The sequence below is a fragment of the Coturnix japonica genome, chromosome 4 (genome assembly GCF_001577835.2).
Source record: "Coturnix japonica isolate 7356 chromosome 4, Coturnix japonica 2.1, whole genome shotgun sequence".
NCBI classification, from domain to species: Eukaryota; Metazoa; Chordata; class Aves; order Galliformes; family Phasianidae; genus Coturnix; species Coturnix japonica.
Window position 1 is genome coordinate 62,618,105 of NC_029519.1, and position 16,375 is coordinate 62,634,479.

At 41.5% G+C, this 16,375-nt stretch overlaps 2 protein-coding genes across 4 annotated transcripts in view; one reads left to right on the plus strand and one right to left on the minus strand.

The window, feature by feature from the left end:
• Positions 1-7,285, plus strand: part of RFC1 (replication factor C subunit 1) — a 30,609-nt gene extending 23,324 nt beyond the window's left edge. The window contains 10 exon segments of the mRNA XM_015862476.1: positions 331-468; positions 764-859; positions 978-1,076; positions 1,532-1,587; positions 1,589-1,666; positions 1,780-1,897; positions 2,640-2,785; positions 3,227-3,440; positions 4,193-4,384; positions 4,864-7,285. Coding sequence (XP_015717962.1) covers positions 331-468; positions 764-859; positions 978-1,076; positions 1,532-1,587; positions 1,589-1,666; positions 1,780-1,897; positions 2,640-2,785; positions 3,227-3,440; positions 4,193-4,384; positions 4,864-4,959 — 1,233 coding nt within the window. The 3' untranslated portion in view covers positions 4,960-7,285.
• WDR19 (WD repeat domain 19) overlaps positions 3,756-16,375 on the minus strand; it is a 29,714-nt gene continuing 17,094 nt past the window's right edge. For 2 of the 3 annotated variants that reach the window (XM_015862466.2, XM_032444559.1), the window contains 16 exons: positions 15,456-15,602; positions 15,265-15,347; positions 14,693-14,776; positions 13,857-14,003; positions 12,889-13,013; positions 12,199-12,311; positions 11,916-11,984; positions 11,661-11,738; positions 10,115-10,211; positions 9,319-9,443; positions 8,654-8,735; positions 7,940-8,090; positions 7,699-7,822; positions 6,368-6,444; positions 5,844-5,964; positions 3,756-4,116 (listed from right to left, as the gene is read on the minus strand). In XM_015862466.2, the coding sequence (XP_015717952.1) occupies positions 5,850-5,964; positions 6,368-6,444; positions 7,699-7,822; positions 7,940-8,090; positions 8,654-8,735; positions 9,319-9,443; positions 10,115-10,211; positions 11,661-11,738; positions 11,916-11,984; positions 12,199-12,311; positions 12,889-13,013; positions 13,857-14,003; positions 14,693-14,776; positions 15,265-15,347; positions 15,456-15,602 (1,617 nt within the window). In that variant the 3' untranslated portion in view covers positions 3,756-4,116; positions 5,844-5,849. Of the gene's footprint in view, positions 4,117-4,383; positions 4,888-5,843; positions 5,965-6,367; positions 6,445-7,698; positions 7,823-7,939; positions 8,091-8,653; positions 8,736-9,318; positions 9,444-10,114; positions 10,212-11,660; positions 11,739-11,915; positions 11,985-12,198; positions 12,312-12,888; positions 13,014-13,856; positions 14,004-14,692; positions 14,777-15,264; positions 15,348-15,455; positions 15,603-16,375 lie in introns of those variants that run through there. The other variant, XM_015862468.2, reaches the window with a different exon arrangement.

The window sequence follows — 16,375 nt, forward strand, 5'->3', positions numbered from 1 at the left end:
GGTTGATGATCTTTTTACTTCTGCTTCCTCATTGCTTTTGTGGCAGGGAGTGGTTGGAGATGGGCGCTCCCTCTGCGCAGTGTGGGTCAAACTGGGCTTTGGTTGGGTGCCAGCGCAATTGGAGCTCAAGAGAATAACAAGCAGAAAAAGTAGGAAAATGGGCCAATATTTCGCTATGGAAACACACTTACAGCAAGGAGCTAGTTTATGGGCTTCAATCTGAAAAGGATCTGATTTAAGGCAGGGTCTGATGCTGCTTGATATGACATCTTAAGCACTCTCATCTTTGGAGGTATTTGATGCAGTTGTTATGATGTGTTTATATCGCAGGAGCTGATTGGTCTGATTAGACACACAAAGATACCCATCATCTGTATGTGTAACGATCGGAACCACCCGAAAATGCGTTCCTTGGTCCACTATTGTTTTGATCTTCGTTTTCAGAGGCCTCGTCTAGAACAGATTAAGGTAAAGATGGCTGTGTGGTTTGCACTGAATTACCAGCAGCAATCTGTCTCTATGTGGCACAGTTCATACAGAACTGGAAAACACCGCTTGAAACGCAGCAGGTCACCTCACCGGGTTACTCTGCTGTTCCAAATGGGGCTCTCTGGCTTCTGGGAGGGAGGACTCAAGTTTCTCAACTAAGTTGACTTGTGTGTTCATAACCCAAAACAAACAACCCAACACACTGATAGTGTGCGCTGTGAGGGAAAGAATGAATAAGAACTCTGTCATTTTCTCAGAACTGTTTGTGTTACAGGGCGCCATGATGTCTATTGCGTTTAAAGAGGGTTTGAAGATTCCACCACCTGCTATGAATGAGATAATCCTGGCAGCAAATCAAGACATCAGACAGGTCGGTGCCATTTCAGCACTAGAATGAATTTAGGTGTAGGGATTGGGCTTTCTTTTTTTTTTTCTTCTGAAGTCTTTAAGTGTTTTTGTGCTACCAAATTGTCACTTTCGTTTTCTAGGTTTTGCATAACCTCAATATGTGGTGTGCAAAAGATAAATCATTGACTTACGATGAGGCCAAAGCAGACGCCAGCAGAGCCAAAAAGGATATCAAACTGGTATGTGTAAAATATGGGCTGGCTGCTATTGTGATGTTCCAGAGCAATACTGGGCTTTGTAAGCATCTTCTGAAGGAAGGCACTGAGAGCCTAAATGTGTGAGGTGCTGTCAAGTGTTTTGAGTACACGTCAGTCTCGCCACAAGTAGTGGGACAGCAGATAATCCAGCACTGACTTGCAAGTTTTGACGTGCCGTATAAGTAAGATGCTCACTTCATCTCAGCCTTCTCACTTTGACTGCTGTCTTTAGGAGGAGATTCTTTTAATCTTGGAACTCAGTTCTCAGAACTGGCAAAGCACCACTGAAAAGGCACATATAAAAGTGCAGTACTGGACACTGAGCTGGTGCTGAATCCAGATATTGCTGCGTACAGTCGCTGTAGTGATTCTCTTGACTGTGTGCTGAGTGTTTGTTTGCCTTGCAACCCACTTCTTGAAATACCTTTATCCTTTAGGGCCCTTTCGATGTTGTCCGGAAGGTTTTTGCTGCTGGAGAGGAGGCTTCTCGAATGTCTCTTCTTCCATGACTATTCCCTAGCACCCCTATTTGTCCAGGAGAACTATGTGCATGTGAAACCTGCTGCTGCTGGGTGAGTTATTCCAGACCCTGAATCCATGGTGAACTTTGTGAGGAGGAAGGTTAAGATTAAAACCTGCTTGTATATATTTTGCTGTGTACTAAGATCAATTTTTTCCCCCCCAGAGGAGATCTGAAGAAACACTTGATGCTCTTGAGTAGAGCTGCTGATAGTATATGTGATGGTGATCTGGTGGACAAACAGATTCGTACCAAGCAAAACTGGAACCTTCTACCAACACAGGTGAGAACTCAGCTCTCATTTCATGTGCACCCCGGTGTGGGGGCAGTGTGTGAGACTCAAACCTCATAATGTCAGTGCATTCATGACCTATTATAGAGTAGAGCAGCTTGCTATAGAGCACACAGATGACCCCGTGCTGTATCATGGAACAGTCTTCTGAAGCACTGAAAAAACTTAGAACCTGCTTTATAAACTGTGGGAACATCTAAAGCGATGTCAGTACTCGTGTGGCACCAGGTTACTGGTCTTTATTGGTGCATAAAGGACCACGACTGGCATCAGAAAATGTACTGTACAAGTTGGAAGGGGCCTCTGCCTAACTGTGGTTATATGGCTTTGTAATATAAATCTGTTAGCAGCCGTGTGCTTTTCATGTGTTTCCTGTACTGTGTCCACCTGGAGATGATGGTCCTTGTTTGTGTGACATCAGCTGTCTGTGTGACTGCACCCCACACTGGGGAAACAGAGCATTTAAAAAGAAAAAAGGTTCTTAACAACTCAGCACTTGGCAGCTATTTTACCCCATGATAACACACAGGGTGGTACAGGAGCTGAAGCTGTAACCTAAAAGGGATAAACAGCAACAAGCAGCCCACATTGTCTTAAGTTGAGCTGTTGGTGCTGTGGGGTTATCCGTATTCACTCACCTGCTTTCAGTGAAACGGGTAGCACGTGTGTGTGTCATTGAGACTAAATCCATTCTGTTCTAACTAAGTTTTGTGTGTGTGTGTTATTTTTTCAGGCTATTTATTCAAGTGTTCTTCCTGGGGAGCTGATGAGAGGTTACATGTCCCAGTTCCCCGTCTTTCCCAGCTGGCTGGGGAAATTCTCATCCACGGGCAAACACGAGCGTATCATCCAAGAGCTGGCGATGCACATGAGCCTCAGGTAGTACTGACACTTGGTGCGCATCAATAGAGACAACTCGTTCTGTAGCTCGTTACCTGCCAGTAGTGCTGTGCTGTCCTTGGTACAATCCTAAATGTATATTCTAGGAATATCCTCATAGATTGTTGGTGATGCTTTTGCGTCACTGTTCTGGACAGCAGTCAGACTGAGGACACTTCTAATATGGTGGTGGTACCGTCTGTTTGTGATCTTTTTCTTCCTTTTTTAAGTTAGGGTTGTGTTTCCCCAAACACTCTGGTTTTTGAGTGCTGGATACTTTGCACCAGGTTTTCCCTTATGCAGGTGTGACAAAATAAATGGTACAACTCAGCTTGTGGTTAACTCCTAAGGCAGCTGAGCATCTATTTGCTGAGTGAGGCTGTTTGGAAAAGAGCTGAGTAGAGCTGTACAGATTAACTTCTCACTTTCAATCTGACAAAGAACCCAGGCGTGCAAGAGGACAGTCAATGTGGAATATTTGTCCCATCTGCGCGATGTATTCATCCGGCCACTGCGGGACTTTGGAGCAGATGGTGTACAGGATGCTGTAGCGTTCCTGGACTCTTACTGCCTGATGAAAGAAGACATTGACAACATAATGGAAATAAGTATGTGGGGAGGGAAACCCAGCCCTTTTTCCAAGCTGGATCCCAAGGTAAGATTCACTACTGAATTTTTTCCTTATCTCACATCTTTTGTAAGGAAATCTTACAATGATAGTTATGGTTTGGACATGCTGCTGAAGATGCAAATGCATCGTCTTATTAACTCTAATATAATTGAACACGGAAATCCATAGCAGTTCATCCGGCAAGGCAGCCCGCTAAGGGATGTAGCCTTACTTGTTTTAGAAGTAGGATGAGTGCGGGTGTCCAGCCCTGTGCCTTGGGCTGCATCCAGTGAAGAGGCCTCATCTTGGCCACGTGCAAAATACATAATGCAGGTAACATATGTAAGTAACAATACTTACTGTACTTGTAAAAATATTTTTATTAAGACATTAAGATAAAAAAGGACAACAAAAACATAAAACCAGTGGGATAGTTGATCTTAGTGAAATGAATGTATTCTCAGTGAGCTCTCAGTGTGTCTGTCAGATGCTGGGTGAATGTTACCCTTCCTCGTACTGCGTCCTTGATGGCAGCTGTTCACAAATGACGTAGTGCCACAATAGATGACTGATTGGAGTAAGGCGTGATTTCTCAAGTGAGGGACAGTTTCCTCTGGTACAACTTCTTATACAAAGTCTTCTTATAAAAGTCTAGTGAAGAAAAGACTTTGGAGTTGAATGTCTGATTGCAGCTCTGTCCAGTTGTAGATTTGCAGGTCAGCTGAAAATGAAGTTGTAAATACACAAATAAACTGGTTAGTTAATTTGACGCTCTGTGCTTCCTTCCCACCTAACAGGTCAAAGCAGCTTTTACACGGGCCTACAACAAAGAGGCGCATCTGACTCCATATTCCCTTCATTCTGTGAAGACGTCCAGACGGCAGCCAGGATCCATGGGGACCTCTGAGCTGAATGAAGAACTGGGAGTGGAAGAGCCCCCGTCTGATGAGGACGAGCAGGATACTGTTGAAAGCGATGCCATGATCAAGGTGCTTTGGCTTCCTTGGTATTACACCACCACTCTGAACTTTTTTCTTTCTATGTTCACTTTCTAGGACTTGTAACATCAGAATCAAAAACCAAAGCCAGAGTAGATGCTGAATGCATCACCTTGTCAGTTCTTGACCAGCAGTACTATCAGAAATACTCATTTATTTTCATTTGTTTTTTTTCTGCTTGACTGTTGGACCAGTGAGACCTCTCCATAACGTGTTAAATAATGTATATAACAAAAGTGTTGGCCACGTCCTTACAGAGCAGCCAGCACTTCCCTGCAGCTGCTGCTAAAAGTGACAGTGCTGTAGAGTCTGTATTCCATCACTCTTCAAAGTGCGATTCCTGAAAGGGGAGAGGCTCTTCCCCCCACTCCCCTTTTCTTTTCCTTTGCTTTTTAATTCACTGCATTTGACTTATGCCTTTCCCCAGGTTACTGCTGGATTTCTAAACTCTCCCTGTACTCTCTTTGTAGCAAAAAAAGATGAAGTCTTCCAAGCTGCCAAAAAGAGAGAAAAACGAAGAAACAACAAAAAAAGAAGGTAAAAGAAAAGAGAAAACAAGACATTAAACAGAATAACCTTGCTCTGTCTGTAGCTTTGGTTATTTAACTTGTCAGGAACGTGACACAGATCTGGTGATGTGGAACCAGTGTGTTGAAAACGCTCCTCTGACAGAGGTGCCGTAGCTCCCGTTCTCACACTGGGCAGTGCTGCGTTACAGCCGTAACTAGTGCTGTACAACAAGCAGGGTGCATGGACACGGCGCAGATGGGATGCGTGGTTACCTGGTGTTTATGCACGTCTTCACATGACTTTTTAAATAAATCCTCTGTTATTATGTACTGAAATCTTGTAAATAGCAAATCCTAATCTGCATATTTGTACATTATAGCAATTAAGCAGTGTATAGAATTACAATAAAATGTGTTTCGCGTGAGGTTTTTATTTTTGCTTAAGCTCACAGGGTGTTCTGTCTTCCTGCATCTATCAGGCTCTGTTTTTTTTTCTTAACTGGCCCCACAGCCATAGAAAAGCAAAGCAGAGCAGAGAGGGATTTTGTTCCACAATTTGAAATGTTTTAAGTTCTATAGCTGCAATCAAAGCCAGAACAGAATACCTAAAAAGTTACAAAGTTTAACAGAAACTGAAGCAATGGAAGCACAGAGCAGATGTTGAATATGAGAACATTCATGGCCTGGTTGGTGCAAATGAAGTTAAGCAAAACCTGTATGCGTAAGGGCAAGTAAATGTTACATCTGCTCCTCAGCTACCTGAGAGATCGAGATGCAGCTTTGTAAGTTAAGTTAAACTCTCCAACACTGAACTTTCCTTGCTGGGAAACACTGCTGCAGCCTTCCCCAATGAGCCCTGATATCTAATGAATAAAACAAAAACCCCACACCCTCAGCAACTCAACCCAGAGAGCCCTGCAAAAGCAGGTTCTAACACATACCTGAACTTAACCATCCGTGTCATCTTGTTTGAGGTACTGTGTGCAGTCGTTCATTTTCTTAAGCTGAGCGGTGTTGATTCTTTCAGAACACATTGGGCAGATGTTTTCAACCTGTAACATGCTGTTTTAAAGCAAGAGGGGCAACGGGTCAAAGGACGGTTGGGCCTGAGAGTAACATACACAGTGTAAGAGAGGCTGGAGCAGCAGCTGTTTCTGTCTAGGGGGGGGAAAAGGTGAGTTGTGTGTTTAGTTTTTGTAGCCATTTGCTAACCCCAGAAGTAAGGCTGCTCTGCTGAGTGGGCATGAGGAAAAGGCAGCAGACTACAACCAGCACAGATGGCACTGGAACACAGGGCGTTTCTAAGTGATGAATGCTTTGTTAGTCTGCACCCAGTGCCAGGTGCAAACTCCTATTCCGGTGGCTGCTGTTGGGCTGGTTCAATTGGAAGTGACACTCTATAAGTATGTATATTAGATGGAACGAATGCTGCAACCCTTCAATAGAAGAAAAAATCCCAGCTTACTTCTTGAATTCTGAATAGAGGGCTGGAAAGTCACAGTGTGGGCAGACGGTCCAGTCATCCTGTACCATGTGTCGGCCCTGCACACAAGAGGAAGCAGTCATTCAAGGGCAGGCGCTCCCCAATGCTTCACCTGGCAGTTCAGTTACTGTGGAAAAAGTCTCAGCAATGGAGTTCTAAAGCTGTTAACGAATGAAGAAACCCACATGGTTACAGTGTTACTTTGCTTACCGTGTAAATTCTGTGACTAGAAGAGAAGCTCTCACTGGGAAAGAAGGTTTTCCCTATGACGTGTATTTATTTTTGTAACTTTAAGAATGAAATTAATTATCACTTTACAAATGATTTCAGTCAGGGCAATTCTACGCTGCCCCTGTAGGGAAGTGCTTAGAAAGAGAGTGGTGTAAATGTACTGAGATTATTGGTGGTGCGTAAGGTTCAAAAATGGCAGCGAGGGGCTGCGGCTGTCAGTCAGTCAGTGAACACAGCAGGAGAGCTGAAACAGCTTCTTTTTCTTCTTATTTGGTTTCTCATTTGATTCTGATGCAGAAAGTTGTTAGGTACCATGGTCACCATTGTAAAGCCCAACAGTGCCTTGATGTGCGTTTAACACATCAATGTTGTACATCATTGTTAACACATCTATGCTGTAACACATTAGGCAGCAGTGGATTGTTTTGATGCTTTCCAAGGGTATGATGAGAAAAACGCTGCAGTCCTGGTGATGTAAGTGAGTGTGATGGTGTGAAGGAACCAGAGCCAAGAGACAGCTTAAATACGTGGAACAGAAATGAAAAGGCATGCACATAGAGCACAGTGTTCTGCTAAGCCAGTGGAGAAAAAACAGTTTAAAAAGCTATTACTATTTTTTGTAAGAATGATCCTTTAGTTTTAATATTAAAATTAAAGCATGTTCACTAACTCTGTTGTTTGTTTCCTGCTTTAGAAAATCTGTTCTTATTCTGTAATGTGACAAATCCCTTCAATCAGTCAAATGTTTGTGGACAGGAGCTGAGTGCAGCATTAGGACTTTATGGAGGTGAGCTGCATGGCCCTCTCACTGGGCAATGTACTGCGGCCCTTTCCAACAGGCTGTAAGGAGTCCTGAAACAAAAACAGTGGGGCTTCTCATTTATGTCAGGATCACTAACACCAAAACCAGAACTGACCCAGGACTTAACATGGGAAGTGCCCCAGAGGTCTGGGTGTCACTGACTTGCCAACAGCTCGGAAAGAACAGCCAAGCCTTGGCCTGACTCTGGCAGCCAACTGAAGATAGGAATAAAGAAGCAGCGGCTTTGTGTTCATTCTTCCAGTGTAGAATTGGGACTCACCGTTGCGATGCAGTAGGGCAAGTTGTTTTTACACCTGGGACATAGGAGCTCGCACTCTGGGAGCTGGAATGCACAGTAGGGACAGGCTGTTGTTGGCTCCTCCGCCTCGGCTTTGTCTGGGTGCCTGGCAGGAAGATACACATGTGAATAAGAGCTCAAGCTCTTTGACCTTGAACAGGGATCTTCTACAGTGCTTTTGATGCCTGGCCAGTGTTTGGAAGCACAGAGGAACACTGCTCACCTGACCATTGCTTCAATTTTCTTCTTGTATTTAAGATCGATCTTATTTCGATTCTCAGGTCGCATCAGCACAGCAGCAAAAGTGAAGGCTGAGTTCTTCAGTCCTGCTCGGTGACACTCAATTACTGTTGAAGTCAAAATTGGTACAATGTCTGCAACAAAATGAACCAACAGCAATGTTTACTTACTAATATTACTGTTCAAAACCTTTGTGCTAATAGGGCATTGATGAAAGACAACAGGATTTTTCTATGCACACAAATATGCGCAGTTCCTGTAAGCACACACGGGAACCACGGGTTCACCTCTTGCTGCCTGGTACCTGTGCAGCACAGGCTGGCAGTGGGCTGAGAATGAGCTGTGTGTGCACAGCTGAGGAGAGGTGCACTGTCAGTACTGCAGCCATGTGGGACAGCAGAGACAATTTCCCTTTGAGTGTTCCATGTACCAAACAAGCAGCCTTTCCACAAGAAGGATACTTAAACTTTGTGATAAAAACTCACAGAACATCAGTTCATTGGATACGATGCTTAGACTTTAAGCACGGCTCCAGCAGTTTAGCCCTGCAGTTGAGGACATCTTAACGTTGTTGAGGAACCCCTCCTGGTGGTTCTCTACTGAGGAAGCACCCAGTGAAGCAGCCCAGGTACCTTCTAAGAGTGACTGCTGAGCTGCCCCGCAGAGCACACTGCTCCTTGATGCTGTCAGTACTCACGTGATGGGAACTTGCTGATGTTGTTGGCTACACGGATCAGCATACGTGCTCCCTTCATGTGGTCACCACGTTTCACGTGAGTCTGGAATACAACAAACACAAGGAATTAACTCCAGCCTTTAGAGAACAGCTCCTGCTCTTGGTGTTGATCCTCTGGGGAGCTGCATGCCCTCAGCCTGTCAGTGAAATTGAGCACACGTGTATTAAGCTCTAGAGGAAGGACCAGAGACTAATGGGAGCAGTTCCGCAGCGTTCTCTTAGCCTGCAGCCCACCACCAGCAGGTGCTGCCTCGTGGCTGCAGGCAGGGGGTGCAAGAAAGCCACAGCCTGAGTGGTGTCCTCCCGACTGGCCACGTGTGTTGGCTGCCACAAACAGCCTGGGCTGCCCTGCTTAATTTCAATTAAGATCGTGACTAATAACAGCACTAGCAGTGCACATACTTTTCAGTATGAACACCACATGCACAGGAAGCCACATACAGGTTTTAAATTATTCAGTATTTTAAAAAGAATAGTGTAACCAAGGAGGCAGCAGCATCACACAGGTACAGATTCTCCTGAAGCTCAGTTAGCTTGGAGTCTGTTCATGAACATAGTGCCCAGACACACACTTCAGTCAACCAGGCCCGCACCATGTGTAAAGACCCAGCTCCCCCGTTCCTTACCTTCACTAAAATGTAGCTGTGTAGAATCATAAGGTTTGTAGCCATCTCAGAAGGAATTTTAATCTTCTGTTTCTTCAGTTCTGAATACATACTGAAAAGAACGTCGTGTGCGTTCCGGTAGTTTCCTTAAGAGCAAACAACACCGAATGGAATTTAGTTATTTATTTATGTTGGGTAATAATTTCTTACCTAATAACATGTAAGGAAGCCATGCATGAAGCTGTATCGATTCTTAGAGCAAAGCTTCCATGTGAGAATGCCTTTGCAAAGTCACAGGCAGTTGTTTGTCTCAGGATCCCAACCAGCATCAGCCAGGGAATCAAGTAAGAAAAAAACATACACTTGCAGAAGTCATTTAGACAGCAGCCAAACAGCTCTGTGAATAACAACCCTGTATGATAAAACATGAAGTACGGAAGGTGCTGTATCCAAGACATTGCTTCCATGACAAAGCAGAGAAAAGGTAAATGTTAATGCAGAAAACTACTTTATCGTTTGCTTTGGCAACTCCTCGCCTTTGTAACCAGCCAACCCCAAACCTTTCAGGGAGAGAATTTAAATGTGAATGTTAATTTGTGGCCCTGTGCTGCTTCCAGATCACTGACAGGGGCTGTCTGGAAACCACTGGAGCCCATTAACTTCTAAATGCAGTTAGATTCAGCAATACAGTGTGTTCAGTGTGGTCAGACTTCCCCTATTCTTTATTTGCTGTTATTAGAGTATAACGAAGTTGCGTTCTCTGCAGTTGGAGGCCATAGTGTCACATATGTAGCCCCATTAGAAAAACCTGACTTACCTGAACGCTGCTCTTCCCTGGCGATTATTATAGCAGTCCTGGCAGCTTCTCTGTATTGCTTCAGCGCCATGTACAAGCGGAATAGGTACTTGGCATCCTAATGAAGTCATACAAAAGCAATTAATACTGGTGAATGCCAAGCGTGGTGCTCCCTTCCTCCTCTCAACCACCACTCCCTGCTGTGAGGCTCCTGAGCTGAGAACCAACAGCTCTGGTGGGTGCTGCCTGTGGTGGCAGAAGGGGACTCCAAACCTTTGCGGAGGTCACTGTGTTAGAGCTTGAGGGGAATCCTTGGCTTTGTTAATCAAGGCCAACTTAATCTGAAACACAGCACGTAATGGGATGCTCCCCAGATACAGGGAGGCAGGTTGGAAACAAAATTCATCAGCAGATTCAGGTGCTGCTTAGTGAAAAGCAACAAACAAAAATCCAGGCGCAACCAATTCTGTGACGCTATCAGTAAAAGCAAACACTTACAGTGTGTATTTCATATTAAAACTGTATCAAAGGTCTTTAAAGACAATTACTTGTGCTGTACTCCAGAACACTGTGCGGCTTTTGTATACAAGTCTCATTAAACACATTGACAAAAAGAAACAGGAACAAAGGAAGACATTCCAGGGAAGAGAAATATGAAAGGTATAAACATGCTCCCCAGTAAAGAAATGGCTGCAAAGATGACTAAATACTGCTACGGAGTAAGAAATCCAAAGGGATTGTTAGAGATTTTTTGAAGGGTTTAATTGTCACATGGGCATCCACAGGAAGCATTTACATTTCCACGTGACCTCAATGGCAAATTCTCCCTTCAGTTCACATTTTCATACTGTTTTTGGGCTAATTTCCTTTTGAGAACACAGTCATTAATTACTTAATGGATGGGACAGGTGAACACTGGAGGTGTTCAAGGCCAGGTTGGGCAGCCTGGTCTAGTATTAAATGTGGAGGTTGGTGGCCTTACCCACAGCAGGGGGGGTTGGAGCTTCAAGATCCCTGAGCTCCCTTTCAACCCAAGCCATTCTATGATTCTATGATTAAGATCGGGGAGGCTGAGTAACTTTGAAAATCTGTCTACAACGTTTCTCATTAATTGATGTATTTTTGTTCTTCATCCTATAATTACTACCTTACTTTCTTCTACTGTGAGAGTACGACCAGTTCCCTGTTATGCAAGATATCAGTAGCGTGGCTTGTCTTGACACACACAGGCTGCCTGACCACCTGGGAAAGACAACCGCCAGCGGGCTAACTGATCTGAACAGCTGACTTCTGCCTCTTTGCCACTGTGAGCATTAATTTGGATCTCCTCTGCTGTTTCCACAGTGCTTAGAGAAAGATGAATGTATCTCAGACACTTGCTTTCTTATCTTTCTGAGACTGTTACTGGGTGAAATGACTCAATGAATGATCACATAAGCCTCACTCCTTAATGAAAGCAATCCTTAAAAAGCAATCTTTGTCTACCAAAATGTTTAGGATAAAATAAACCCAAATGATCTTGTAGTGCAGCAACAGGACACAACAGCTGTGACCAAAAATACAGTACCTTAGGCATGCCATCATTCTCTCCCGTAAGATAATCTATCAGTTCACTTTTTAGGGCTTCATCTTTTGCCTGTCCCACCTATTAAATAAAGACAGAAGAAATTACCATGAGGGAAAAAGAAAAAGTACAACACAAGGAGACTTCTCATACAGAATTGCAGCTAGATTTTTTTTTGTTACTGATGCTGGGAGAGGGCCACAATACTGAAAGGAAACTTCTTGAAAAGAGAAGGAATATTTTATTAAAGCCGCTTACTGTTTCAATTGCCATTTGAATAGCCAGGTTGTCTTCTGTGTTTGGACTTTTCAAAAAATGCTTTAATGCCTAAAAAGAAGTAGAAAAAGAGTTTAAGTTGAAATAATAAATACAGATACCTTACTTAGCTTTTGACAGCTTTTCGTATCAGTACATAGATGAGTTAACACAGATAAGGTCTACAAGTGAAAAAATCTACAAATCTACTTGATTTGGAAGTACAGTATTTTCTATAGTTTCTATGCACAGTCAGCCCTCACTGCTTTATCACTGAAGTACTGACCCGTCCATATTGGCCACACAACAAGAAAAATTTTCCCGCCTGAAAATGTTTCTTCTCTCCTTCAAAATACAGCGCAACACTCTGATAATCCTCATTGCTGGTACTCTCAGAAGCTGCAAGAGAGAGAAGGCCACAATATCTGAGTATTCTTATTGAGTCAAGGGCCCTAACAAAGAAAGAAGTTCCCATTGTACAGAGAAACCCAAAGCCAACTACAATCAAATTATTTCTTGTATGCTTTTTTCCTACTTAAAAGGCTAAACGTCAGACACTGGGGGCTAATAGTGCACTGAAATTATTGTTTCCACAGGTTTTACATGTTAATGGGATTTCCACAGACTTAACAGAATGGCCTATGACATACTATTTATTTTTTTCATTATGTTTTGGCAACAATGAAACAGAAAAAGTAATATCAAAATTATCATTAGGATTATTTTCATAGCTTAAGTATATGAGGGTATACCCGTATTGCATATTAAAAGACCATCAGGAGCTACCTAACCATTTAGCAGGGAATACAACTCAGACTTCTAACCAAGACTCTGTATTACTTAACACATAAAGACAGACACTTCCCCAAAGTTAGGTTTAAAACCTTTTTCCACCCACTTAGATTATAATTTGAGCCATGCTGTTCTGGATAAGAGAGAAGATACTGTGTGCAAAGTACTAAACTGGAATACTCACTGATGATATCAGCATAAATCTCCATCTTGTTGTGCTGTTGAGCTAATGTGAAAGCTTCATTATTGCATTTGGACATGACCAGGAACTGGATGGCAGAACCATAGTCACCGAGCTGCAGGAAAAATCTAGTCGGAATGAACAGATCAATGCCTTAGTTAGGTAACACAAGGAATGCTCCAAACATTAAGAAACATACTGTATTTTGTAGCATGCAAGGATGATATATTTCTGATTTATTTTGTATCTACATGTTTCATCTTTTAAATAGGTTACTAAAAATAACTTATTATGAATAACGCAGCATGGCAAACTTTGATTATTGTCTAATCTCATTACTTCACACTAATGTAATTTTCAATTGAAGAGTTAAAATAAATAAAGCAGTATCTGCTTAGTTGTCCAAATTTTAAAGAACTCCAATCACTAAACTGAAATATGTAGTTATTAACCAAGCACTACTAACAGAGTCTGATACTCTAGCATGCCTCACCAACTTCCACCAGGTATGACCTCTTCCATGCTTTTAAAACTCTAACTGCTCATCTCATAAGCTGTAAGTTCAATAAAAATACTAATATACAATACTAATATACAATACTAATATACAATACTAATATACAAGAATATTCTTCCTGAAAGAAGTTAATATGAAAACTGTATATAACAATTAATTCTACTGTGCTCTCCATAGCTGCACCTAGAAAATCACTAGCTTAGACAATGCAATCATGATTGAAGGGTGATACATTACTTCAGTAGAATAAGAAGCCAATGTTAGATTGAGGTAAGTTACGGGATGTATTAAGAATGTATTCAAGGCAATATGATATATTCTACAAGCTTATAGGATTTCTTAAACAAATAAAATTGATTTACTGTTCTGAGCACAATTTTATCCTCCAGCAACAATGCAGAAGAAACAGTTAACAGCTCTCAAAGTGATTAACTCCTTAATGTATTATTATTACCTGGCCACCATCTTTGCTCCATCAAGAGACTGGGTTTCTCTCACAATATTAACGGCCCTTTCAGGATTATTAAGGTGATCCAAACACAGTCGGATTACACTGTCCCACTGTTTTGCATTCTCGTAAGCTACCACGGCTTCCTTGTACCTGAAAAATTACAGCTCCACAACAGTTTTTCTAATTTTTAAATAACTCTTTTCAGTATGGTATGAAAGAAACATAAAGTATTTTACTTCTTAGAGGTTTTTGTGTGACAACTTTTCAGTTTGCATTAAAAAGCTTGTTTCATATTTACTAACCTCTTTTCTCTCCACATTATGTTCTCTTTGGAGGACATTTCTTGATGAGACAACAGAAAACCACAGAAGTATGTTTAACTTACTCTGTCAAGCATCCACTTTCGTGTACCTTAGAAGCAGTTCATTTGTTCTGTCAGCTCCACATTAAATCAGTTGGGAGTGAGAGAACAATAAATCCTAACAGATAACTAGTAGCAGAGTTTCTAAAATGAGACTATTTTCTGTTCTGTAAATGAGTTGAAGAAATTTCTCATTCTTGCACTATGCAATTAACACTAATAATATTTTCTACTCTCACCAATCCATGCATTTAGGCTTGGTTGTCTCATCTTATAAGCTACTCTGAAGTGCATTTCCCTACAGATAGTGACAAGCAGAAAAGTAAACTTTGTGATTAAAATTTTGTGACTATGGGCTGAAATGATAAAGGCCTGATTTGGTCTTCGTCATTTTAGTCAATAATTACACTTTATTCAGTGCCTTGCAAGGGCAGCTATTAAGATGTATTTATAAATACAGATAAAGAGGCAAACACACCTGCCGTCTGCTTCTTTGGCCTTTGCGTATTGTAGATGAATCTTTGGAGATGAAACATGAGGAAGAAGTTCACCAACCTTTGCCCTGGAAAGACAAGACACGGTGAAGAAATACTTCTGGTTTCCAATTTTCCCTGGTAGAACAGGCATATTTATATCAATACTGAAGAGAACGTTAAAAAAATGTTTTTTAACATAATGTGTAAGCTTTGAAAGCACTTTAAAATGTTTAAAGAGTTGTGCTTAATATTTGGAAACAGAATGAGAAGTAAGAGACTGCTTCATGAACAAATGGGCTTAAAGAACACAGAATCTTCTTCATTTGAGATGTATGAGCATAAGAAGTGCCACTTTTTGTCTCCAATTCATCTATTTAAACCAACAGCTATTATTGTTCAGCTATTTAAACCAACATAAGCTTCTAAGAGGTGAATGCTGTTCTTGTTCGAGCCTGGGAAGAGGAACCACAAAAGCAGAGAGACATTTGCAGACCTGTTCCTTTCCTAAGAGCACCACATCACACTGAAACAATCTCTTCTTCAACACATAGAACACCCTGCAATCTGTACTTACCAGTTTTTACATCGGATGTAAACTGATGCTGCCTTGTCATAATATTGTCCCTTCTCATACAGCTGTGCAGCTTCTGAAAATTGCTGTAATATTGACAATCATTGTAATATCAGTTGTAAATTATGATTACGAATAAGTATCTTACTGTATTCACATATTCAACCTTAGGATTTATTAACTTGCTTGAGTACCTTCATACTCTCCAGAATAGCTCCACAGTCTCTTTTTAGTAACCTACTGGGATGCTTAATGGCCTGGTTTACGCCCTGACGGATATCTCCCATTCGAATGGACATCTGAGCCACTCCAGCAAGGCAAGCTTCATCGTGTTCCTGGAACTAGCAACAAAATGGAAAGCAGAGACAGTAAGTATCAGAAACTGCAGCTCATAAAAGCCACGGTAACAAAACACTGATTTAAAATAACAAAACATTATATTGACTTGGTGCAATCAATTTCTGTCCAGAAATTCTTGCTTAGCTTCAGCTATTTTTTTAAGTAGTTAAGAAAAACTCTGTTTATATTTTTTTTCCTTACCCTTTTGTCTTTTATTTGTGTATTTTACTCCCAAGATCTGTCCTGGCCAAGCACACAGAAAAGATATTATTACAGATGGCTCAGTGCTACTCCATTCTTTCCTTCTAAGCCAATAGTAGAAAAAAAAAAAAAAAAAAATGCTTGTAATCTCTTTTTGTCTTAATGTTTTTGGTGTTTTTTTGTTTTGTTTTTCCCAAAGATGGTAAGGCCACTGACAATTTATGAAGGCAAATGAATCTGCTATTTTCTCTATTAAATTCCCCTATTATTATTTGAGCTGTTTCACAGTATTTTGCAAATATTAGGGAAAATAATGCCAGAGAAAGGGAATATCTATTGAATAAGATGCCTACTTTGTAATGCAATCCCAGTCTGTCTTTACGCAGATAAAAATTCAGCAAAGAATAAGCAAAGGAATAATGAAGATTTTTGCTTTAACAATGAAATCCTAGCAACACTGTTTGCATACCTACTATGGAAATGCTCAAGCTAAGGCTTGTTACGCTACTCAAATACAATGGCAATAATGTTTTACGAGTAGAGAAAGCATCATTCTGGTTATTAAAAATAATGT